Source organism: Chiloscyllium punctatum, chromosome 40 (assembly GCF_047496795.1).
Source record: "Chiloscyllium punctatum isolate Juve2018m chromosome 40, sChiPun1.3, whole genome shotgun sequence".
Lineage (NCBI taxonomy): Eukaryota > Metazoa > Chordata > Chondrichthyes > Orectolobiformes > Hemiscylliidae > Chiloscyllium > Chiloscyllium punctatum.
In genome coordinates, this window is record NC_092778.1 from 22,116,603 (window position 1) to 22,144,056 (window position 27,454).

The 27,454-nt window shown below is 42.3% G+C and overlaps 1 protein-coding gene across 4 annotated transcripts in view; it reads left to right on the forward strand.

Moving 5' to 3' along the window:
* LOC140464425 (uncharacterized) overlaps positions 1-27,454 on the forward strand; it is a 409,548-nt gene that overhangs the window by 218,881 nt on the left and 163,213 nt on the right. For all 4 annotated transcript variants that reach the window (XM_072559463.1, XM_072559465.1, XM_072559466.1 and 1 more), the window contains exons 27-35: positions 411-569; positions 2,817-2,997; positions 5,098-5,309; positions 14,981-15,169; positions 16,860-17,002; positions 19,715-19,877; positions 21,698-21,784; positions 26,540-26,674; positions 26,808-26,927. In XM_072559463.1, coding sequence (XP_072415564.1) covers positions 411-569; positions 2,817-2,997; positions 5,098-5,309; positions 14,981-15,169; positions 16,860-17,002; positions 19,715-19,877; positions 21,698-21,784; positions 26,540-26,674; positions 26,808-26,927 — 1,389 coding nt within the window. The remainder of the gene's footprint in view (positions 1-410; positions 570-2,816; positions 2,998-5,097; positions 5,310-14,980; positions 15,170-16,859; positions 17,003-19,714; positions 19,878-21,697; positions 21,785-26,539; positions 26,675-26,807; positions 26,928-27,454) is intronic.

Genomic DNA, 27,454 nt, shown 5'->3' on the forward strand with positions numbered 1-27,454 from the left:
TGACATGGGTTTCTTGGGCTGAATGGTCATTTTCTGGGTTGAATGTCACTTAGATGTCTCATGGCAATGAGTAGTTAATGATCAATTGGAGTCTTAGTTCACCTCCTCATCCACATTGTGGCCTGGAACTGCGAGCAGTGATGGTAGAACCTCCAATATTCTCTCTATCACACAGCTAACCAGGAATCTCTCCTGCACTTGCTGACCCCCATTGGTGTGCGTTGGAAGGATTTGTGGTTCTATGAAACCTGTTTCGCCCCATTACAAACACACCTTCCATGGCTGTCAAGTCTTGGAGTGGGTCTGGAACCCCAGAGGTGATGGCTCAGAGGCAGGGAAAGGACCCACTACTCCACAAGAGCTCCTCAGCTGTTTTGTACTCAATTGTGAATATCTGTGCATCCTGACAGCTTCATCTGCAACATGAGGAAAGTGAGTCACGGACGCACACACAGCTTGCAATCAATTATGGAAAGCACTGGGATGAAATTAATAACAGGAAGAAAATTTTCATCACACAGCTCTTCAAGAATGACTCCAGCCTCAGTCTAACAAACTACTTCATGGAGGTAAGTCCATTGGCATCAATCTTCCCAAATTGGAAATTGGGGTTTTGGAGAGTTGGTTACATTCTTAAAAGAAAAAGGTCGTAGCTAGCAATATCCAACTTATGTTTGCTCTTTCACTGGTCCCATTGAGAGGAGCAGCAGTCTCCAGATGCTTTAACCCAACATCCTGATCTTGTTCGACTTCCTGAAGTGAGTTATCATTCACAAATAGATAGAAGGATTGTTTGTTTCCATTTACTGTTTATTCATAGTGGAATTTGGCTAATACTTGTTTTTGCTTATCCATTCCTGGCACATGGGTTTCGTTGGCATTTATAGCCCATCCCTAGCAGTCCTTGAGAAGGAGCTGCCTTCTTGAACCATTGCAGTCCCTGAGCTGTGGGGACATGTTTCAGAGGGAGTTTCATGATTTTGACCCAGCGACACTGAAGGAACGATGATATATTTCCAAGTCAGGATAGTGAGTGGCTTGGAGGGTAATTTGCAGGTGGTAGTGTTCCCATGGATCTGGTGCCCTTGTCCTTCTAGAAAATAGGTCACTGATTTCAAAGGAGAGTTAGTTAATTTCTAAAGGTATTGTGTAGACGGTACACATTGCTGCGACTGAGCATTGGTGGTGGAGGCAGTGGATGCTTGTGGATGTGGTGCCAATTAAGTGGGCTGCTTGGCCCTGCAAGTTAGTATCTTGAGTGTTGTTGCAACTACATTGACTCTGACTCAGACAAGTGGGAAGTATTCCATTACTGTCCTGATTTGTGCCTTACAGAGGATGGACAGGAAGTGAGTTAATTAACGTGTGACTTGAGAAATGAATTAGAATCTCACCTAGCTACCTTTCCTGATGTAACTTGAACCTATGTTCTCTGGAGTTTAGAAGAATGAGAGGCAATCTTGAGAGACGTAAAAGCCCCAGAAGGACTTTGACAGGATGGATGTTGTTTCTGATGCGAGGGAAATCCAACAACCTAAAGACACACTCTCAGGATAAGGGGCCTGGGATTTAGGTGTGGGATTGGGGGAAAAAATCTACATTGCGTTCGCGTTTTTCTCCCCCCCCCCAGGTTATGAAGCCATGGAATTCTCTATGTTGGAGGGTTGTGAGTCCCTGTATTGAAGAGTATTGATGAGGTGAGTAAATGACAGAGTTCATCAATTTAAGATTATCATCAGAAATAAGAAAAGAGAAGATTCTTCACAAAGAAGAAACACCAGCTCTCTTGGAGGGACAGCATGCGTACCCATGGCAATACCTGAACCTAACAGAGTCAACTTGCCTAATTTGAATTTAACCAAAAGCTTGGCTATTTATTGTTGCCTGCTTGTTCCCCATGGCAACACCCCTACCAATCTTAGTCTGCTTACCAACCAGTCAGGGCCCTCTTATTATGCAGTATAGTTAGTGTCATAGAAGTCATGGAGATGTACAGCATGGAAACAGACCCTTCAGTCCAACTCGTCCATGCCACCAGATATCCCAACCCAAACTAGTCCCACCTGCCAGCACTTGGCCCATATCCCTCCAAACCCTTCCTGTTCATATCCAGATGCCTTTTAACTGTTGCAATTGTACCAGCCTCCACCACATCCTTTGGCAGCTCATTCCATATATGTACCACCTCTGCGCGAAAACGTTGCCCCCCAGATCTCTCTCATATCTTTCCCCTCTCACCCTAAACCTATGCCCTCTATTTCTGGACTCCCCCACCCCAGGGAAAAGACTTTGTCTATTTACCCTATCCATGCCTCTCATGATTTTGTAAACCTCTGTAAGGTCACCCCTCAGCCTCTGACGCTCCAGTGAAAACAGCCCTAGTCTATTCAACCTCTCCGTAAAGCTCAAATCCTCCAACCCTGGCAATATCCTTGTGAATTTTTTCTGAAACCTTTCAAGTTTCACAACATCCTTCGATAGGAAGGAGACCAGAATTGCAGGCATTATTCCAAAAGTGGCCTCACCACTGTCCTGTACAGCCGCAACATGACCTCCCAGCTCCTGTACTCAATACTCTGACCAATAAATTGTTCTACCTTTTGTAATTTGATATTCTTGCAATGTGTGTCCTGACGATCTTGCATTTTGGGCAATCTGTCTCTTAAAAGCAAATTCTGTATAAACAAGTGAGTTTGTTAAGATTGATGTCAGTCCTTTCAACTGGTTACTGAATGATGAATTGCTTTTTAAGTGTCAATGTCTCTAGTTCTTTAAGTGGTAATTTAATAGTTTCAAACTAATTTACCATTATCCAGTTCACCTTGCAAATTCCAGAGAAGCAAATAAACTACAAGACCCAACTGCAGCATTCCCATTCACTGGAGGGCTACACTGAAAGCAACACACATGCTAAAGTGGTGTACAATGACAAGACCCCATTCCAGGCAGGAATTCAATGGAAGGATACATCAAAACCTAACCTAAAGAAATGGGAAGGTAGGAAGACCTAGCAACAATGCATTTTATTGGCATGTTGTCCTTCAACTTAATGATCAGAATTTTATTCAGTTTATTTTAGATTTTGTTTTATTTTAGTTCTTGTTTTTAGTCCAAGTGATGCAAATATTGACGCATGTTGGTTTTCAGATTCTCTACAAGAGACTGAATGGGCCAAAGGTTCTCATTCTGTGCCTTAACTTTGGTGTTATAATGTCTGATTTGGACGGGGAGTTACGAACAGGTTGATTTCCCACTATTAGCCTCATAGAAGGGACGTTAACAGGGGGAAAATATGACAAAACTGGAGAAGTGGGTGAAATATGCCCACCTTCACTGGTGAAACCCGAGAATGGAGACTATGAATTATGCTCTTCATTTCAAGCTAGTCCAAGACACAGGCTTTGTTTCACTTTCATCCAGAGCAGAATTTACTACAAGAATAGTAACAAGAAAATTGGAAAATGCTGTGGAAGTTATCTGACTTACAGCACCAGAGTAATATTTCATCAACCACTTGCAATCATTCCTTTTCTCAATATTACTTAGTTTGGAACGGTTCCATCTTGAATTCATTCTATGAGCGCACTGTGGAAAAGTGAAAGACGTCAAAACCACAGAAGATGTAAGGATGATACCAGAAATGTGTGGGCATGGAGTCACTTCCTCTTCCTAGAGAAGACAAGATTGAAGGGACGACCAAAAAGGGGTCTTGAAAATTATGGAAGGTTTTGACAGAGTGGATGCAAAAGGAAAACTTCCTATTGTGGAATTTAGAGATCAACAATATTAGATATTAGTAATCCAGAAATCGCACAAGGAATTCAGGAGAAACTTGTCACCTAAAGGTTGGGTTTTCTAGAACCTACTACCTCAAGGAATGATTGAAAGAAGTAGTGTAAAGATATTGAAAGGGAAACTAGACAACGGGCTGTGAAGGAGAAGGGGACAGAGAGTGACAATGATCCATTCAGAAGGAGGCACAAGTGTAGCGTAAACATCAACAAGGACTGGTTGGGCTGAATGGCCTGTTTTTGTGCCATATATCCTGTGTAGTCCTAAATGTTACAGATTTTCTTGTACATGAGGCGCTGACCAGCATGTAATATCAAAAAGCTTATTTTGCAGCCTTCATTATCACCATACTGCAACTCAGAGGACAAACTGACCATGCACAAGAATGTGTCCCAGCATGTGGGTACGTGGAGCAATTTTAAAAGGACCATACCATGCCACGAACAGGGCCGAGAATTTAGAGTGAACGTTGCTCACCATCTGGGAGCAAAGGGTGGCTCACTGGTTAGCACTGCTCCCTCACAGCGCCAGGGACCCAGGTTTGATTCTACCCTTGGGCAACTGAAGGTGTGGAGTTTGCACTTTCTTCCCATGTCTGCATGGGTTAGCTCTGGTTTCCACCCACAATCCAAAGATGTGCTGGTTAGGTAGATTGGCCAGACTAAATTGCCTCAGTGTCCAGAGATGTTCAGGCTGGGTAGATTAGCCAATATTAGTGCAGGGATACAGGGATTGGGTGGATGCTGTTCGGAGGGTTGGTGCAGAATTGACGGGCCACACTGTAGGGATTCGGTGAAAGTACAGACGCTGAAGTGGTCAGATGCAGATAGGTTTACGCTTGACATCCCCACAATCCACTGTTTATACCAGACTCAAATCACATACAAGAAGGCTTACCTCTCCTTGAGGTGTGAGGACTTAACTTTATCTACAGTGTTGCATCGTATTGACTTCACTGGGATGTGTTTACTGTAACTCCAAGCCCAGACATGGCCTCCCAGTCTCCAGGCAACAGGTCCATGTTTCTTAATAAAGTCTTGGAAAGGTTTACTTGTGGGCCAGCAGGAGGAGAAACATATAAACAGAGGCAAAATAACTGGGAACTAGAGATGTGCACAATGCAGCAAGACGGGGAGCTGGGAAAGAGGGATGTACAGAAAAGGACTTGGGGCATATAGATCTGGGGTGGTATTTAAAATGTTCAGAGAAAAAGTGAACATGTTAAAAACTGTACTTGTTAAATTCTGCCTGTTGAATTGTTATTAGCAGCCATTTGTAAAACTTTGTTTCCTAATTTCTGATAAGGTTCGTTGAAGCTAGATACACCTTGGCTCTACCTTCATACTTTGCATAAACTGAATCAACCCCACGTTCGTGCTTACCAAGCAAGTGTGGAAATAACAGCAGCAAAAGCTGTATCCGTGAAGAATTTGGTCATCTCTACCTACTATAAAAACAAAGGCAATAAAATGGAAGGAAGGATCCATATTCACACACCCAGCACCACTTACTTAAAGGTTAGTAATGGTCTACTTTCCCTTCTCTTTAAAGGCTGCACTCTGCCTTCACAATTCATGTATTGTATTGTAAATGTACTGATCCTTCTTTCCGAGCCATTTTATTTGTACTTCGTTTGTGGGATTCTAGGCATTGATAGCAAGGCCAGCACTTTTTAAAATTCGCTGGTGGGATGTGGGCATCGCCGACTGGGCCAACATTTATTATCTATTCCTGGCTGTCCTTCCAGAAGGTGGTGGTGAGCTGCCACCCATGTGCTCAGACCCACAATGCCCTTAGGGAGGGAATTTCTGGATTTTGACCCAGTGACACTGAAATGGTGATATATTTGCAAGTCAGGATGAGGAGTGGCTTGGAGGGGAATTGCAAGTGCTGGTGTTCCTGTGTATCTGCTGCCCTTGTCCTTCTCGATGGTGGTGATCGTTCGTTTGGAAAGTGCTGTCTATATGGTGAATTTCCGCAGATCAGGCTGCTGCTACTGAGTGGTGGTGGATAGAGTGAATACTTGTGGATGTAGTGCCAATCAAGTGGACTGGTTTGACCTGGATGGTGTCAAGCTTCTCGAGTGTTGTTGGAGCTGTGCTCATACAGGCAAGTGAGGAGTATTCCACCACACTTCTGACTTGTGACTTGTAGATGGTGGACAGGCTTTGGGGAGTCTGGAAGTGAGTTACTTGCCACCAGATTCCTAGCCTCTGGCCTGCTCTTGTAGCCATTGTTTTCATATGCTTAGTCCATCTTCGTTTCTGGTCAATGGTAACCCCCATAATGTTTTTAATGGAGAATTCAATTGATTGATCAACATTATCACTTAATTGATTTAATTAACTTCCACCAACTGGAACAGTAAATTCATATCCACAAAACATCAGCCAGGGCACCTGGGTTAATAAGCCAGTGAAATTACCATTGTGTCACCATTTCACCATACAAGATAGTTCTCCTATAACATGCGTTTATTAAACACAATTGGCGAATTATGAATTTTTTTTAATATAAAGTGAACTCCTGATCACTGCTGCATGATTTCATCCCTGGCACTAGCTGAACGGCAAAACCCAGCCTCAAGATCCTCTGGCTGCAAAATGGAAATTCAGTGTTCAGCTAAACCAGGAATGCAATCAGCTCTGCAAGCCTTGAAACTTAGCTTGAAACTGGGAGTTGTAGTTTATGTTTAGAAGAAACTTTATTTCAAACCAGGGAAGAATCTTGAGAAGGACTGGAATTCCGTGTTGGCATCACGTGGTCAGTCAGTTCACGCGCTTTCTGGTGAACAGCTTTTTGAAAGGTACAGTGCTGTAGTCAGTGATTTTAGTGTTAAAGTGTTAACTTACTGTGTTATTTCATTAAATCATATATTTTAATGATTTACTTAAATTGTACTATCATTTGTGTTTAGCTAACTAATTTTCTTTTGATCTTTACTAATATTTTTGGTGGTTTGCCCCCATCCCTGTTTTTCCCATAAGCCCCATTATTTATGTTGCCCGACTTTCTATAACACAGTATCACACGGGAACGCAACTACCATGTTATAGGAGAGCTACCTGTATTTTCGAAACGTTAAGCTGAATTATAGGACTCGAGGACTGGTTAATTCTATATCAGTAGAAATGCACTGAACTTCTCACTAACCATTTGGGCTCCTGTTGTGAGAAATCAAATTGGAATGTACAGGTCTTGGAGCCCGATAAAGAAGTTGGTGCAAGAATTACTTTAGGATAAGACTCTTGAGAAATAGGAATAGGAGTAGCTGTTCAGGCCCTTTAGCGTGCTCCCCCACTCCGTGTAATCATGGCTGATCTGACACTCCTCACATCCACACGCCTGCATTTCCCTGAAATCCTTGATTCCCCAATTGATCACCCTGGTGGTAAGTATCATATTGAACTAAGTTGGCATAGTGGGATCTCCTATTCCTTATATCTATCAGTATAATGGGCTAGACTTTACAATAGGAATATCAATGAAGTGAACTCAAGGTGGAAATCACACCACAACATCCATCCAATCACATACGCACCTAAACAAGTAATTGAGGAAGGAGTAAGTTACTGCAGATGCTGGGATCTCTACTGAAAATAACAAATGCTGGAAGTCACAGCAGGTCAGGCAGCATCCATGGAGAGAGAGCAAGCTAACATTTGGAGTCTAGACGACTCTTCACCAGAGCTGAAGTGAAGTGTGGGGTGGGGGGGGCAGCTTTTATGCTACAGTGGGAGGAGAGGCTGGATTGTGGATGTGGTGGGGTGTTGCAGCACTCTAGACCCCACCCCATCCATCCCAAACTACAACGTAAATGCTGACCCCTCCACGCTTCGCTTCAGCTCTATGAAGAGTTACCTAAACGTAAGCCTGCTCTCTCCACAGATGCTGTCTTACCCACTGAGACCTGCACCATTTGTTGTTTTCAGGTGATTGAGGAAGTGCTGGACTCCTCCAGACACTGAATAATAATGACAGCTCTGCCATTAATTCACCATTTCAAATACACTAAGTAATATAAGATTGATTTACCTCACTTGCATCTATACATTTATTACACCAGACAAAGTTAGAATGTGCGTATTCCATTGCAGGTTAATGACATAGTAACTTGTAATCTGTGTCAAATAATCTCTCAAGCACTGAAAATGATCATTTACGAGTGTGGAACCTCATTCCTACAAAAACAACTGTTCTTTCTATCTCTCCTAAATCTGTCTCTTTTCCTTAATTCTATTTTCTTTCCCCTTTCTTGTCTCATTTTCTCTATTTGTTTTGACGTTGAATTACACTTCTTGTGATGCTCATTTAATAATTCTTCTATCTGATTTAGGAGCTAATGGGGTTGCTTGTCTTGTTGACACAGGTCTCAGATACATCTGTAGAAGGTGCTGTTTCTTTTGCTGTTTGATTGACAGCAACCTGTCCTGTCAAACCCACAGCCAGAGAACGGTGGCTGAATGTTCTTAGGAGCTAACAGGAGGGGGATAATCATAGAATCATACAGTATTGAAGAGTGATTTTACCAATCTGTCCCTGTCAAATTCCGGTTCACCCCTCCATTAAGATCATCGGTGACATCTCCCAAATGTGGAACGTGAAGAAGCTACCTCAAATATAAGGCTGACGTCGATTGAACATATCATCCAATATGTGAACACCATCTTTGGACACTGAAGGATGAATCTTTAATGACCATGATATCCATGCTAATACTAAGATCCTTGTGTAAAAGGCAGTCAGCATTCTGAAATTTCTATATGGCTCCAAAACTTTGACTGTATGTAGATGCCACCTCAAGACCGTTGAGCAGTCCCATTAGTGCTGTTTGAGATGGATTCTCCGCATCAGCTGGGAGGACAGGTGCACTGATATCAGTGTCCTTGAAGCAGCTAACAGCCCCAGCAATGAGGCCGTGATCATGTGAAACCAACTTCGTTGGACTGGACGTATGCTGAGGGAAAGTGAGGACTGCAGATGCTGGAGATTAGAGTTGAGAGTGTGGTGCTGCAAAAGCACAGCAGGTCAGGCAGCATCCGAGGAGCGAGAAAGTCAATGTTTCGGGCAAAAGCCCTTCATCAAGAATGAGGCTAGGAGTTCTGACTGCGAAAGCAAATCATCCTCACCCAGCTTAAAGAAGTAATTTGACAGAGAGAAGGATAAAGGAAGTGTTTCAACGGCTCCCTGAAGGCTTCTCTCAAGAACTGCAACATAGACGTCAATGTGTGGGAGACCCTCGTTCAGAGAAACCGACTTGGAGGAACATCCTATATGAAAGGTTGCAATTGTTTGGGAATACCGGACAGCAAATACAGAAAAGGAGCCAGAGAATGGAATACCAGTAATCTAAAGGCCAAGGAGCCAATTCATTCATTGTAGACAACGCAGGAGTGGGATATAGGCATTAGTGTGGCTAGCTGCAGTGAGCTATTTTTCATGTGTGTGTTTTCAGCCCATTCCCCACCAGTGCCCATGCCCCATAAGCCACCTCCAGAAGGCTGCCACCCTCCCCCTCCTCCCATGTAACCACTTGCTGCCTACCAGACCTGCCCCAAGCACTCATTGCCAAGAGAAACGTGGAGTGTTCTCCTGTTCTGCAGCCACTGCACGTGACATCAGTCCAAGCAGTAGTCAATTAACTCCAGAATTTCTTGCACGGTTATTTGGGATTGGAATGGCTCCCTCAGACTCCGAGAGCCAGTCTCTTCAGGGACATCTTAAGAGGATGTCCCAGCAAATTCCCTCAGTAATTAGAAATGCTGTGGTCTAGAATTTCCTAATCCCTCGCCATGTCCTCCCTTGTTTGTCTCAATGATATCTCTATCATTTAAGAATACAATCCTGGGCAATGGAGTGAGCTTTTATTCTGCTCCTAAACCGGCGGAGAAGATTCCAGTTGCCCTGAGGGGTTTTATCCGGGTATTATACTGTGGGTTGAGAAGGCCCTCATCACACCCAGCCTCATTTTATTCTTTATGTTTCTAAGTCTCGGCAATTTTATAACCTTATGTTTTTGTTTTCCATTATCAACCAACACCCTCCCAATTTCCACACATCAGGCAATTCTTCCATCTGTTATGGCATGGAGATCAATTCTTTATCCCTCACTTTAGTTTTCTCCTCTGCTCTCCTTGAAGTGACATTTGCTGAAGGTCAGATTCCATGGATAACATACAGCATTTGGTATCCCATTTAAGTGGCCCGGAAAGTGGCTAAATGAAGATATGGGTGAGGAAATCCCATCTAAGCTTGCTGTCGCATCAACCCCATCCAGTGGATAGATAGATACGTGGATATCACTGACGAGGCCAGCATGTATTGCCCATAGGTGGCACGGTGGTTAGCACTGCTGCTTCACAGCGCCAGAGACCTGGGTTCAATTCCCGCCTCAGGCAATTGTCTGTGTGGAGTTTGCACGTTCTCCCCGTGTCTGTGTGGGTTTCCTCCAGGTGCTCCAGTTTCCTCCAACAATCCAAAAATGTGCAGGTTAGGTGAATTGGCCATGCTAAATTGCCCGTAGTGTTAGGTGAAGGGGTAAATGTAGGGGAATGGATCTGGGTGGGTTGCTCTTCGGAGGGTCGGTGTGGACTTGTTGGGCCGAAGGGCCTGTTTCCACATTGTATGTAAGTACATAAGTAATCTAAATTCCATGCCCCCAGAGGTGTGGTTGGAGGTGGGGCTCTAGGATTGGGCTCATTGGCCATACAAGGACCTACGGAATCCATGAGCAGTGAAATAGAAATTTTTCAGTGGACAATCATAGTCATTAGCGAATGATTGCCGATGCCACAATATGAAAGAGGCCCTTTAGGCCATCAGGTCTGTACTGCCAAAAGTAGGTTATATCGAAACAAGTCCCATTTTCCAGCACTTGGCCTATAGCCTTATGTTATGATTTTCAAATGCTCATCCAAGGACTATATACAGGTTACCATCCCAGATAGAGTATTCCAGACCCTTATCATCCCCTCCGTGAAACAATTTTCCTCAACTCCTCTCTAAATCTTCTGCCTTCACCTGAAGTGCTTCCCCTTTTCATTGACTTTTCACATAAGAGCTGTTTTCTATTAATTTTGTCCATGCCCCCCCTAATCTTATACATCTCCATTAGGTCCCTCTTAAACCTTCTCTGCTGCAAAGAAAACAACCCAAGCCTATCTCTCTTCATTGCTAAGGTGCTCTACCCCAGACAACATCCTGGTGAATCTCCTACCCACCCTCTCCAGTAGAGATACACTCTACCTATAGTGTGGTGACCAGAACTGCACACAATACTCTAATTGTGTATTAATCAAAGTTTTGTATGACTCCAACATAGAAGTTGGAAAAATTGCCTCTGCTGAATTTCATTTTTAATTTTCACCTGGTTAATTCTAAATAATCATCCATTTCTTGAAGTATCATGAATCATTCATAACATAATCTGATTGTAATCCTATATTACACATTAGTCTTAATTGATGATATTAAGGTAAAAATTACAATGTTAACATAGATCTTTGGAGAATTACTGAGTCACAAGTATTAAATATTTGAATTGGAGAGGATATAGACAAGATATAGGAGTATGACTCCAAGTCTGAGACATTTCAGGTGTGAGGAATGATTGAAAAAGTTGGGAGTGTTTTCCTGACAGAGAAAGCTAAAATAATGTTCGATAGAGGTTTTTCAAAATTAGGAGGTTTCTGGATGGAGTGGTTAGGGAGAAATTGTTTCCATTTGTAAGTTGATCAAGAACCAGATGGCACAGTTTCAAAGTATTTTTCAGAAGAATCACATTTGAACTGAGAACAACATTTGACCCAGTGAGTAGTTAGAGCCTGGAATGCACTGTTTGTGGATGTGGTGGAGGTGGGTTCATTTGAGGTATTCAAGAGGGCAATGAACGATTACAGGGTCGGGAAAAATCAGGAGCTCAAAGTCAGTTGCGACACGATGGGATGAATGGCCTCTTTCTGCACTGTAACAATTGATATTCTCTAATACTAAGCACTTTAGCTTGGGAGTTAGTAGTGCAGAATAAAATTCAACAGAATCAACCTCGGTTATTAAAAGGAAGTTTAATGCAGTTGGCACAAACTGAGGCACAGGGATAAATTCCAAGTATTCAGCAGAAAGAGGGATCCAAGCTCACCCACATTGTTACTGATTGGTAAGGACTCTGTATTTGGCTAATTATCCATCCCAGAGTTAGGTCCTGTTTGTTCAAACTACGTCATCTCCAATCAGATGCGGTCTTGGTTTATCACACATTACCACTGCACTGTTTAATGGAACTTCAGCAGGTTTTATTGCAAAATGTGGCCTCAAAATTAGCTGTTCCCACCCTCAATCCTATGATGACCAGGTAAAGATTGAAGACTGACATACAGGGAACACATGGGTAGCACTCACATATACACTACCTGCCTCATTTATTCTGTCCAATACTGGGATCTCCACAAAACGCTGGGATTCATCAGCACTACATTTAAATTGGGGATCCCCCAAAGTGTTTGGGAATCCTATTTAAAAATTCCTGCTTTTGTAAAAAGGAGAACTGAGGGTGGCAGGACTTGTGCACGAGGAGAGGTTGAATCGGTTAGGATTATATTCATTGGATTCAGAAGAATGAGAAGTGATCTCAGAAACCTGGAAAATTGTAACTTGATCGGGTCAACGTAGGAAGGATGTTCTGGTAACTGAGGAATTCCAAGTCCAGACGTCACAGTCTAAAGATATTTTTTTTAAAGTTTGGATTGTACAAGGATGTGAATGGTTTAGAGGGATATGAACCAAATGCAGCCAATTGGAACCAGCTGAATGAGCACCATGGTCAGCATGGACTCGTTTGGGTTGAAGGGCCTGATTCCATGCTGTATTACTTTATGATAGTAAACGTTGTAGGCTGTTTACGACTGAGGATGAGGAGAAAGATCTTCACCCAGACCTGTGGAATTCTCTGCCGCAGAAAGTAGTGGAGGGTAAAACATCGTATGATTTCAAGGAGGAGTTCATGGAATCCCTAAAGTGAGGGAGCAAGTCATTCACCCCACACAGACCCTCCAAAGAGCATCACACCCAAACCACCTCCCTACCTTTTCTCTGTAACCCCACATTTCCCATGGCTAACCTACCTAGCCTGCATACCCCTAGAAACTTTAGGCAATTTATCATGGCCAATCCACATAACCTGCACATCTTTGGACTGTGGGAGGAAACCAGAGCACCCGGAGGAAACCCGCACAGACACAGAATGTTCAAACTTCGCACAGTTAGTCGTCCAAGAGTGAAATCTTACCCGGCTCCCTGGTGCTGTGAGGCAGCAGGACTAACCACTGAGCCACAGTGCTGCTGTAGTTGGATATTGTACTTGGGGCTAAAGGGATCAAAAAATATGAGAGAAGAGAGGCATGGGCTATTGAGTTGGATGATCAACCATAATCATACAAAATGGTGGAGCAGCCTCAAAGCGACAGGGTTAGGCACTGCTAATAAAGTCCTGCTATAAGCTCAGCAATGCTTTCTTCTTACTGGGACTCATTTAGGTTCTTCAGCCTCCCTGCCCCCTCACCAGTACCTCCCATGTGAATGATTAGATTAGATTTCTTACAGTGTGGAAACAGGCCCTTTGGCTCCACAAGTCCACACCGACCCTCCGAAGAGTAACCCACCCAGACCCATTCCCCCTGATTAATGCACCTAACACTATACACAATTTAGCTTGGCCAATTCACCTGACCTGCTCATCTTTGGATTGTGGGAGGAAACCGCAGCACCCAGAGGAAACCCACACAGATACGGGGAGAACAAGCAAACTTCACACAGCCAGTCACCCAAGGGGGGAATTGAACCTGGGTCCCTGGTGCTATGAGGCAGCAGTGCTAACCATTGAGCCACCGTGCCACCCTAAAACTGCCAATCTAGAATATAATCCCTACAGTGTTAGGCAGGTGATTCAGCCCACACTGACCCTTGAAAGAGCGGCCCATCCAGACCCCAAGCCTGGAACCCTGGATTTCCCAAAGCTATTTCCACCTGGCCTGCACATCCCTGGACACAATGGGCTAAAGGGAGAAAAAAAATATGAGAAAAAAGGCATGGGCTATTGAGTTGGATGATCAACCACGATCATAACAGATGGTGGAGCAAATCATGGCCAATCCACCTAATCCGCACATCGATGGACTGTGGGAGGAAACCAGCCACGTGAGGCTGGAATCGAGCCCAGCTTCTTGGCACTGTGAGGCAGCAGTGCTAAACCCACCCATAGGTGAGAGGAGAAAGATTTAAAAAAGACACGAGGGGCCTTTTTTTTAAACACAGTGGTTCATGTGTGGAATAAACTTCCAGAGAAAATGGTCAATATGGGTGCAGTTACAACGTTTAAAAGACATTTGGATAAGTTCATGAATAAGAAATGCTTGGAGAGACAAGGGCCAAGTGCAGGCAGGTGGGACTAGTTTAGTTTGGGATTATGGTTGGCATGGACTGGTTGGACCGAGGGTGTTTCCTATGCTGTATGATTCTATAACTGGAAGCAGCTGCTGTTTTGTGAACGTGAACCAATTGTATTTGTAACCTGCCCTTGTTTCCCTCCCCCCAACAAAAATGGTTGACTTTGTATCTGGGGGTGTGATAGGCAGCTTTCAACACCTGGAATCATTTTTGCAACAGCAGAGAGATTCAAATAAATTCTAGAAGAATCGGTGGACACTTCGAAACTTCAGACAGTCTTTATTCACCAAGAACTTTTTCCATCTTCAACACAGCATGTTGAAAAGCTGCTGCGTCTGGAACTTTAACTCGGAGCGAACAGTTTATCTGAATTACAATCTGCTTTAGTTCAGATCAGTCTGAAATGAAATGCGAATTTAGATAGTGAAACTGTTAAGTCAGTAGAAACGAATGCTCGAGATGTAGGAGTGAATTTTTGGTTTTGTTGCAGCTGTTTCAACAAATGGGATGATTGGAAATAAAGAACAATTGATTCTGATCAGAAATCATAAATTATAAGATTCTTATAACTTATATCATTTAATTACATCCTCATTTTTTCCTTCTGGATATTATATTTCCTTTTTGTAATACATTTGATTTCAATCTCAAAACAGATAATGGGCTCGAGGACAATTAAAAAGAGCTGTAATAATAGTAATGGTTAAAAGGGTGAGCTTTCTCACAGTGTTATACATACTTTTGTCAGGCATCAACTTTTGGACACATTACTGAAAGTTTGTTCAGGAGCCACAGTGAGGTCGTCTCCCTTTGGAACCTTCCCATTAAGAACAAAATCCTTGTGGAAAGTAAAGAGAAGCTCAAGTCTGCCTCGTTTTGGCTAAAGCATCAGAAGAAAGAGTTTAATTTCACAGCTAACTACACAAGCAGAGAGGAGGTGAGACCTTCCAGTTTGTGGGGTGGGGAATGCAGTCCAGTGCGATGTTGCTCATTTCCATGTGTGATGTATCTTCACATCCAACATAGGCACTAAGATCAAGTCTTTTTTTTCCCTATGCTTCCTAGGTTTCTGCTCTGCTTCAAAGCCCATTTTAAATGTTTACCAGGGTTTGAATGGAAGACAACTCCTGATAACGGTCTGAAAGCTGCTAGTTAATAGTTAAAGCCTGCTCCCTACTGCCTATTCCCTCTGTATAATAAATGATTGAATGACCATTTTCTATGTAATTAGTTTGTACAGCCCTGTAAGGTCTCTTCCTAAAATTCTATGTTGAATGTTTGAGACCGAGAGAGTCATACAGGTTACAGCACAGAAAAAGGCCATTTGACCCATCGAGTCTGTGCTGGTCAGAAACACTCTACTACTCTTATACTCTTACAGTGTGTCCATATCCCCACCACCCTCTAGGTGAAAGCATTTTTCCTGTAAACCTCCTGCCCCCTACTAGAAATGTATGCCCCTTGGTCATTGAAACCTTCAGCAAGGGAAAACGTTTATTCATGTCTACCCAATTGATGCCTCTTATAATGTTATACATGTCAGTCATGTTCTTCCTCAATCTCCTCTTTAACGAAAACATCCCCAGTCTGTCTAATCTCTCTTCAGAACTGAAACTCTCCAGCCCAGGCAACATCCCGGTAAATCTCCTCTGCACCATGTCCCAGTGAAATAATATCCCTCCCATAATGTGGGTTGCAAAACTCCACAAGATATTGTGTGTTGTTCTGGAATCCACATTATAGCAATGATGTGATAATGCTAGAGATGGTGCAGAGCAGAATAACACCAATTGTAAAGCTGATTGCTACCTGAAATAACTCCACGGAGACCGGTACCCCGTTACCAAGCTGTCTTTTGTTTACACGTGCACAGTATGTGAACGCTGATTTGCTCACACAGAGCCAGTCCCTATAGTGAGGAGGATCCCTAAGAGTCCTGTGTATTATCAGTCAGCCAGGGCTCCCTGATTGTCCCAGGTTAACAGTTCCGATCAGGGATCTTCTGGCCAACCTCGTTCCAGTGACCCAACTTGATACTTGTAAGTTACTCATTCAAGATGATTTGCAGAAACACTTTGTCCTATTTATTGAGTGGTTTTCCTGAAATATCGTGACTTTCAGACTCTAAAACTATATTCTGAAACAGGAACCTGAAATTTACTGGTGCCAGTATCACCAGAAGGGCTACTGTTTGAGCAAAAGCATTGTGAGAATTTTCTATCACTCACTTTAAAGTTAATGTTGCATCAAATGTACTGTTGTCCTGACAATCCTTAAATTTTAGCATTTAGAAAGGCGATGTTTAAATTCTGGGGGATTGGATTAGTTTCTTTCTTTCTTGGAACCAATAGGTGCTAGCTGGCATCACTGGTCTGAGTCCTGATCTAACCAACCTCAGCTGGTTAAAGCCAGATGTACTCCACATTGAATGAAATAACATTTGCAGTCACTGAAGTGTTTTCATGTGTGTCGAAGGCAGGATCAAAGGAAAACGTTTTGTGGCTTTGGCAAAATCATTGAGGTTTGGCAAGTCATCCACATAAAATAAATAACAGGAGAACTACATCTCTGGTTTCAAATGAAGCAATATTTATTGAGAAATCTTATAACCTGCTGTTAATTCACAGCCAAAGAAGAAAAGGACCATTGCAGTGATGGCCCTTTGGACAGACGGTAAGAGCCCACCATTGATAGTGCAGTTGAACGGACAAATCGAGGAATTGAAGAGAGAGAAGATGTTTTTCCAGAACCGTGCATTAATTCAATTCAGGTGATATTTGTCGTTCCTCAAACCTGACTCTCTTTCTCAGTATCACTGGGGGTTGGAGGAGGTGGGGGGGGGGGAGGTGGGGGGTGGGGGTGGTCACTGAGATAGCTGTGTGGTCTTCATTTGGAAACAGCTTCGAAATAAACCTTGCTCTCAAACATTTTTGAGAAAAGGGGATATACTGTTGAAGCTATACAACTCATACTCCTCAGGATAGAATTGCAAAAATACCAAATCTCAAAGAGAATGACAACTTATACTGCATGAGTAGAGGGTGCTGATTGGTTGGCAGGTCTAGTCGACTTGCCAACCATTCGGTATTCCCCTTTTTTATGTAATATTTTGCTGCCTTTGAAATTTGGTATTCTTGCATCTGTCCTGATGAGTGCAAGATATGAAGTTTCAACAACATGTGGCATGTTTCTTTTCAGCAATTTCATAATGTGGTCTAAGGACCCCAATTGGATACAGGCACACTTCTCTAATCAAGATTAGAGTGATACTGGAAAAGCACTGCAGGTCAGGCAGCATCCAAGGAGCAGGAAAATTGAAACTTTGGGCAAAAGCCCTTCATTAGACCTGCTGTACTTTTCCAGCACCACTCTAACCTTGACTCTAATCTCCAGTATCTGCAGTACCCACTTCCGCCACACTGCACTAATGTCTGTCGGATGATTGTGATGCTATTTCTTCGGCGGTGATGTATAAAAAAATCAGGCCCCAGCATATATTGTTAAAACAACAGAAAAGATTTACAAGGATGTTGCCAGGGTTGGAGGGTTTAAGCTATTGGGCAAAAGTGAGGACTGCAGATGCTGGAAATCTATTGGGAGAGGCTGGATAGGTTGGGGCTGTTTTCTCTAGAGCATTGGAGGCTGAGGGGTGACCTTTATAGAGATTTATAAAATCATGAGGGGTGTGGATAGGATAAATAGACAAGGTCTTTTTCCCAGGGTAGGGGATTCCAAAACTAGAGAGCATAGGTTGAAGGTGAGAGGGGAGATATAAAAATGGATCTAAAAGAGTAGATTTTTTCATGGGGAATATGCGGAAAAAGCTGCCAGTTAAGTGGTGGAGGCTGGTACAATTAAAAGGCATCTGGATGGGTAAATGAATATTTTTTTTAGACTACTTACAGTGTGGAAACAGGCCCTTCGGCCCAACAAGTCCACACCGCCCCGCCGAAGCGTAACCCACCCATACCCCTACATCTACATTTACCCCTTACCTAACACTATGGGCAATTTAACATGGCCAATTCACCTGGCCTGCACATCTTTGGACTGTGGGAGGAAACCGGAGCACCCGGAGGAAACCCACGCAGACACGGGGAGAATGTGCAAACTCCACACAGTCAGTCGCCTGAGGCGGGAATTGAACCCGGGTCTCAGGCGCTGTGAGGCAGCAGTGCTAACCACTGTGCCACCGTGCCGCCCTGAAGGGTTTAGAAGGATATGGGCCAAATGCTGGCAAGTAAGACTAGATTAATTTAGGTTATCTGGTCAGCATGGATGAGTTGTACAGGTCTATTTTCATGCTGTTTAGCTCTAAGACTATAACTACTGAAGCTATAACGGCTATCTGAGTGTTGTTCATATTTCTATTAGTTTTCAGTCCAAATGTCCACTTCTGCTTTCCACATTGTGAGTTATCTCTATGACTGTAAACAGTAAATTGCATGGAAAATAAAACAATGAACTGCGGATACTGAAGAAGTAAATTGCATGACCCTGGCACCCTTTAGGTGCTTTGTTGATGAATGGTAATGCTACTCTGTCTTCATTCAACTAGAACTTGAGTACTGCATGACCGGCAGGATTTTGAATAATACACATCAAATGCTATGAGAACTGATGAAAAGCCACAATGATAGAGAAATAGAAGGAAGTGAAGGGGGCAAATTCAAATGATCAACACAGGTCCATTAATATTTAGTCCAGTGAACTCCTCTATTGGATTCCTATTTCAGAGTTCACAGAAAGGTACTGGCTCAGAATTTGTCTGAATGGGATATCTCCTTTCACGTCCCGTTAGACTTTTCCCTCTCCTCAAAATGTCCTTGCAGTGAAAGTTGTTGAAAGTGTAGGTTGATGATAGAAACTAGCATTGGAGGTCTTGGTGAATGTGAAGTCCAGTCTTCCACCTTGTATACAATCTGAATGAAGTCTAGAGAAAAGAAAACACAGAGGGATGACAGAAAAGGAAATTGGGTGAATTAGGGTCAATTCTGGTGCAGAAAGGGAAAGGAGACTGGGATTAAGGAAGAAACAAAAAAAAAATACAGACAGAAAAAATTGTCAAAAAAATTTAAAATTTCAAGTTCTCTAATTCTATTAAAAAAAAATTTCTTCCTGCAGGAATGAGTTTTGACAGTTTAAATTCTTCTTTACTCAGTCAAATAAGTTAATTGACTTATTAGGAACATAAAGTATGATTATTAAAGGTGTCCCTACTCTGGTAAATACCATCCCAAATTTTTTCAGTTATACATAAATGCAGCCATTGAATGAAACTCATTGGATGTTTAAGCTCTAGTTTTCACCAGGATAATGGCAAGTCATCCAGTGGTTTGTGGCAATGGGCAACTCACAGGGCATGGCTTGTTCAGGACAAATTACTGTCCAGCTTTCATCCAAATGACAGCATGATCGTTATTTTGTTTTTGCAGCAAATTCCAAGCCTGTATTCATTTGATTCTGTGTCTCATTTTTGTAGCCATCCTTTTAAGCTGCCAATACCAGAGAACATCCTCCTACAGGAGACTTTCACCGTAGACAAGAAAAAGAAACACTATGTTTTGGAAGTGAAAGCTTTGGTGAATGAGAAAGATGAAACGATTCACACACTCATCCTTGGATATCAGCCTGAGAAACCTTACGTAAGGAAAAATCAACACAAGTAGCTGAGTGTCTAGACCAAGGACTTTTAAGCCATGGTCACCTTTTACCTACGCTCCCTAAGGAATTAATCTGTCTAATATCTGCTTCATAAATGTTGCATTAATTCAAATAATAATCATTTCTGTTAAGAAGTTTTAAGATCCTTTGCCCCTATAAATTATTCCAAGTGGAATTGGTCCGAACCCTTCCTAAATTTCCTGTTGACATACACATTCACCGTCCCTTCCCAACTCCACTGGAATTAAGTTTGTGACAACAACATCCATAAGTAATTCGTTCTACCCCATCACCAATTGAGGGGGTCCCTGGAATTAACACGTTGACAAACAGGCCTGGTACCACGCCATGTTCCTGGGGAACAGCCTCAGGAAGGGCCAACTCAATCAAAGGCGCTTGTTCAAGCGAATGGGCATAGAATGAAGGGGTGCCCATTGGGTGTCTGCACCCTTATCGAAGGTGTCCTGTGTACTCCTTACCCCAACCCACAACCTGAGAAGGCCCCTCCCCTTCTCCCTCATAATCCCGAACCTTGCTTCTCGAATCCTGGACTATGGGCTTGCTCTTCCACACCTTCCCGTGTGGGTCTGATATGGATCCCTCCCCCTTGTGGCTCTAATTGCAACTGAATACCTGTTTGTGTCTGGGATGATCAAATATACAACAGGCCTTTTTTTTAACTTATAAGAGGGTTTCCTGCCAGGAGACAAGACCACCCCATCAACAATCCTACTCTAGATGCAGCGAAAAGGTTTTTGTTATTCCTTGCTTCTTCGTGTTTGTGTCTTGATTGTGTCCCCTCACATTGGAAAGAGTAGTGGCTTCTTAGTAAACCCCACTCACTCTTTGCCTTCAGGTTGTGCTCCTAGCCTCAGAGTGTACACATATAGGAACTCCAGAATTAGGAGCAGGAGGAGGCAATACAGCCCCTTTTGTTTGCTCCACCATTTAAACATGATCATGGCTGATCTTTTCCTGGTCTCAACTCCACTTTCCCATGTTCTCCCCATTGCCCTTATCTCATTTTTCATCAGAAATACATCTTTCTTTCTTGAATCTGTTGACTGACTCCGCCTCCACTGCACTCTGAGGCAATGAATTCCACAGATTCACAACCCTCAGGGAAGTAGTTTCGCCTCATCTCAGTTTTTGAACCTACTTCCCCTTCATTCTGCCCTCTTGTTCTAACTGTTCCTACAATGGGGAACGTCTGTTCAATGTACACTTTGTCAAACCCCTTCAGCATTTTATAGACCTCAATTTGATCCCCCCTCATTCTTCTAAACTCCAGTCAGTACAAGCCCATGCTATTGAACCACTCCTTGTACCTTTCATCCCTGGAGTCAATCTGGTGAACCTTCTCTGAACGGCCTCCAGTGCTACCATACCCTTCCTTAAGTAAGGAAACCAAAACTGGACCCAGTACTCCAAGTGTGGTCTCACCAATGCCTTATTTCATTGTAACAATACTTCTTTACTTGTATGGTCCAGTACTTTTGCAGTAAATGCCAAGGTTTCATTTGCCTTTCTTATTATATGGTGTACCTGCACACACACTTCCTGCGATTCATGTACAAAGCCACCCAGATCCCTCTGCGCTTTGAATCTGCTTCCCATTTAAATAATAATTTGCCTTTTTATTTTTCTGACCAAAATGTAAAACCTCACATAGACATTGATAGTTTATTTTGTGGATTTTTTTTAAATCGATTATGCGTAATATTTAGAATACAGGACACTTAGCTCCAGGTTTAGAAGCTTCATTAATATTCCGCATATTTCTAATAACTCTTTCTTTCAGATCTGTGTCGCTTTAGTGCACCCTTATAATGGTGACGTGATCCCGAAGAACATGGATGTTTGTGTCAGAACAAAGACAGACCACATGGTAGGTACAGCTCAGCTGCTTCTCTGCTCGGCAGGGGAGCCTCGGGCAGTTCATTCAGTCCTTCACAGTGTTCGAAACAATATTGCTCCTGTTTTCTTCATCTGCCTTATATCTTTGGGCGTGAATACACTCAAAAAACCATCTGTCCAGCTCAAAGTTGAAAACTCAAATGGCCTGCGCATCCACAGTCTTTTTGGGAAGAGTTTAGATTTCCTCCAAGCCTGTGTGAGGGAGTCACTGAATTGTTACGGTGCAGAAGGAGGCCATTCAGCCCACTGTGCCTGCACTGACTGTTAGTTAATGGTCTCTATTTTCTAGTGCCAATCTCCCATAGCCCTGTGCATCATGACTGTCCAAAAACCCCCAATGGCCAAATGTTTCCAGGGTGTTGAATTACGTGGCGGTGGCGGCAGAAGGCAGCAATGGAATTTTCAGCCAGTACGTGGGCTCCCTGGTTCCATTTGAGCCTCAGCCCATGAGGGGAATGTGAGGGCCACCTACCTGCAGTGTGGTGGGTAGCCAATTGTATCAGTCAATAGTCTGTTAAGGCCTACTGTCAGAGGCCAAGTGGAGTTTTCCTGGTGCACTGGGGTTGGTAGGTAGGGGTGGATTGCGAGGTGGTCTTGGGGTCCCAATATATTCCAGGTGGGCCTCGAGTTTCTTTCTGTCTACATGTGCAACCACGTGCTGCTCTAAGGATGGCTTCTCCTTGTTTCTGATCCTTCCACCAGACAAAATGGTCTCTCTGTATCTAACTCACCCATCCTTCTAAAAGCCTCGATTGTTTCACCTGTCCATCTTTTTAATCCAAGGGAATAGAAGAAGGGTTTATGGAATTGTCCTCATAAATTTAACCCTCCAAGCCCGAGTTTATGTTATAGTGTGCTTCATCTCTGGTGTCAATCTTGCTTTTTAGCTACAGAATCTATTTGGCTACTATACAATAGTATTCATGTCTAGCTTGTTGCTTCACATGTAATGTAATGGCTAGAAGTATAGGATAGCCATTCACTTAAATTCCAGATAGAAATTGTTAGAAGTACACTGGGCCCATTAGCTTTTGTTTAATATTTTAAGGAAAATAAGGAGCTGAAAGATATATAAGCCCTTTTATGGAATTGAACATGACCAGTCCAAAAAACACCTACCCGTTACTTATCTCTGTGATTTAACTCTGATCTGCCCGTATTGCTTTCACTTTCAATTCAAAAGTCAGTATGCTAATTCCTATCAGAATGGGTTTTTGGGTGTCAGAAACTGCAAATGTTGTAGGCCAATGCAGTTGTTCTAATAATCTCAGCACGTAAGTGCTGAAACTTATGTGTCTGAACAATGTGTGCCATTTTTACTCTGCAACTTGACTAGCAACAAGTGGTGAGGAACTGATGACTCAGGACTTGTGAAACGCCACAATTTCGCCACGTTAGTTTTGAGAAAACACTACCCTGTTCTAATGAACTTGGGTTTCATGAAATTACAACATTTGCCTGTTATTTCTCCATTAACCTCGCTACAGAGCTGCAGCTCCCATAATTCATAGCATAGTCACTGTTTTGACTGCCATGATTATTAAGAATTGCCAAGTGGGAAATTCTAGGTGCAGACTTTCATCCCTTATTATAGTTAGGGATTTGAAAAAGAAATCAAATACAAAGTTTTAAGTATTTTCCCAGCAATTTTCTTTTCTGTCACGTTGTTCCCTTTTTGAATCCAGTCTCTTTCTTGCGTGCTCTCTCTCTTTCAGCTCTTGATTGACACGGACTTCACCCACTCTAATTCACCCTCAGCCTCAGTCCTTAGTTTTTCAATCCTTTTCTCGTTTATTCAGGAGATAAAATGTCATTCACCACAATTGCAGATGCTCTAATGTCTTTGCTGTGTACTTCCAAGTATTTACAGCAGGGACAAAGTTTCCAGCTGAAGCTATTTAACTAACTGGGTGTGCAGTGAGATAGCTCACCCCAGAAATTTTGGCGCAAGTTGTAAAAATTGATGTAGCCTGAAGTTGAAATTTGAACCATGCTTTTAACTACAGCAACATTTGTGTAATGTTTTTAAATAGAGGAAAATCCCTTTGTTTGTTAGTGGTCAGATCGCCATTGATGGATGGTACTACTCAAAGTCACTTGTCAGCAATGCTAGTCAGAATTTCATTGATAGAATTTGCTAAAATGTGTCCTGGCCTGGACCACTGCAAGTTGAAAATTCTGCTTTGAAAATATAGAAGTTTGAAATTTTGCTATTCATAGCACCCATTAAATCTTAGCAGCACGTTTAAACTGGGGTAAAAATAGAAAATTAAGTCAATTAGGTAGAGTTTTCACGTAGAATAAAATAAACTTGGTGCATAACCAATAAAATAGGAGAGAAGGGAAATAGAACAGTGAAAGAAAAAAGACCACAAGGCAGCAAGAATTTTATTCGTTGATTTTAAAATAAATTACAAATATACAAAGTTAACAGACAGACAGACAGGTGACCAACTGTTGATCAAGCTGGTCATACACTGTGCTGCTTCAGACACATCCTTCTTCCCTCATCACCACACCCATCCCTGGAATCTCCCGGTAATGTCCCAGAAATGGCAAAAAAAACCTCAAGAAAATTCTGAGTTGGTAAGTACAGATATGTTGCTGTGAACTTGCTCAGACAGTGGGCGGCACGGTGGCACAGTGGTTAGCACTGCTGCCTCACAGCACCAGAGACCCGGGTTCAATTCCTGCCTCAGGCGACTGACTGTGTGGAGTTTGCACATTCTCCCCGTGTCTGCGTGGGTTTCCTCCGGGTGCTCCAGTTTCCTCCCACAGTCACAAAGATGTGCAGGTCAGGTGAATTGGCCATGCTAAATTGCCCACAGTGTTAGGTAAGGGGTAGATGTAGGGGTATGGGTGGGTTGCGCTTCGGCGGGGCGGTGTGGACTTGTTGGGCCGAAGGGCCTGTTTCCACACTGTAAGTAATCTAATCTAATGTAATCTAAATCAATCCAGGAAATCAAGTGGACTGAGGATTATTTCTAAAGATGCTCTTATGAATCTGTGCTTCCTTGGTGAAGGTGGAAAAATTGCTGTTTGGGCTTCACTACAAACTTGTGAATCCCATTTCCCATTCCTACTATATCTTATTGTAGCCACAAGGAAAACCACTCTGGAATTAAGGAGAAAATTCCACCGAATGTATAATTTACATCATGGTCCTATCTCCCACTTTATAAAATTCATAACTAGTACAAGGCTGAGAAAAAGTTGAGAATTTAGTTAACTTAACCTGACAATCTATGATTGGTAGCATTTTAGTACAAAATGCAGATTTCAATGGGCCAGTTTTAATTCTGGAAATTATAGAGTTATAATACGATGTATTTTGCAATATGTTGTAACTGTTGGCATACAGAAATGTTCATAATTAAGCAGTTTGTCTATTTCATACTTTTACTTTGATGGTTTTTAGCTATGCTGTGAGTTATGATTACTTGTTTTATTTATGTCATCATTGCAATTTGGCACCTGCCGCCATAATAATTTTCGATCAGTCCTATTGTCTGTCTGTCTGTCTCTGTCTGACTACCTCCTGATGTGACCTCTCCTGCAGTCCGGAATAATTGAGGACATACAGAAAAGCCATCATTAACTTCACCAGCTGGTAGTATATTTCTCAGGCCTTGCAATTCTCTGGGAACAGCAAGTCACCAGATATTCAGTCTGTCCTACTCTTGTATAATTTAAAATCAAGTCTCCAGATCTTTACCAATTTGTTAAACCCAAACAGTCAGTAAAGACTCTCTCTAATCAATTATTTTACAAGCCTTCATGAGCTCACCTTTACATGAATGCTGCGTAAAACAAACAATCAGTGTCCTTGAACATAACTGAGCTTTTAAGCTAGAAATCACTCTTGCAGCTCTCCACTTGAACTTTTCTAAGGCCAGAGTATTTTCTATTTTATTAGGAACAAAAACCAGACACATTACTCGGTCGCCAATTGTGCTTAGTATTATTAAACATGAGGCTTGAAATTCTTGGGGGTGAAATCAGGAAATAAATTGTGAATGCATTTGTAATATTCCTCTGTCCAAGTGAGCTATCTATTGTATTATGTCTCACCATCAATAACTTTACTGTATACTGTCTACCTTTAAGGGACATGGTCATGATATCATTCCTGATCATAGCATGTGACTTCAGGCTCACATACTCGATCTTGACCCCAAGATCACTTGAAGCATGATATGTTAACGGTTACTATTTGCAACTGAATAGCCCAATACCATCGGAGACACTTATATCTCTGTAAATGTGATCATTTAAACATTTGTTTGGTCTTTCAATACCATATTAACCACACTGAGCTTATGTTATGAGGCCGAACTTAAGCATTGCTGCATTAGATAAAGACACACTGCTGGAGGCAAAATCCACATCAATATTTATTTTAAATAAACACTGACGGCCACGTTGGAATGGCAAATAGAGGAATAAGAAATGTGTGAAATTTCCAATAATTTCTAGTCTGTGATATCCATTGTATAGTATAAGAAACTCAGCTTGATACAGCTTTAGTAGTTTGATTGAAATCTGAATAGAGTTCATGTGTTTGAAATTTACAAAGCTTTTGAGCTGGCCTAGATAAAGCTTCTGGATGTTGAGGATTAAATGCTATGCTCTTCATTGTTACAGTTATTTCCAAACTGCGTGCCGATTGTGATTTCTATTTCATACCTTATGGAAGTACTGAGATTCTCAATATCTTGTATCACAGGCAAAATTTGAGGCAGAAGCGACAATGAGAATCAACAAAAGAGATGCCTTGAAGTTCAGTGGACAATATCAGAATAAATCCACAGATATGGATTGCTGGCATCTGGTGCATTTTGATGTAGATCACAGTCTCCAGGTATACGGAGATCCTGTATTAAAATCACTCTGGTCTAGTAAATCACTTAGCTTGTTAACAGATATTTTCATAAAACCCTGAATGTTTATCTCAACCTCGTTTGCTTTATTGCGGGTTTCTCTTTAATGTATAGATACGGGTTCCTCATACTGTAACGCTGGATGGGGAGTTATTCACAATGCACAGCAAGAATGAGATCTTCAACTATGGAGCAAATTGCAAATTTACCATCAATAAGTTGGATACATCACAGGTTAGAAATAAAATGTTGGTTGCATTGCTGATGTTTGTACAATGCTTAGCATCATTCACCATTCGTCAGGTACTGAAGCAAACTACCAGCCTGACCTGTTAAATGCCAAATAATATTTATGCCACATGACTGCTAAGTATTAACCATCTCCTTGATGTTCAGAGGCTTTTATATTGCTGAATCCACCCCTACTAACATCTTGGTGGTGCCAATAACCAGAAATTGAACTGGACTAGCCATATAAATCCTGTGGTTACAAGAGCAGATCCGAGGCTGGGAATTCTGTGCTGAGTAACTCATACCTTGAATCCTTAAAGCACATCCACCATCTACAAGACACAAGTCAGGAGTGTGATGGAGTGCTCTCCATTTGCCTGGATAAATGCAACTTCAGCAACACTCAAGCTTGGCACTGTCCAAGAAAAAGTACCCTGCTTGTTTGGCACCCCATTCACCTCCAACACTGATGCACAGTATCAATAGTATGTACCGTTTGCAAGGGATATTGCCAAAACTCATCAAGGCTG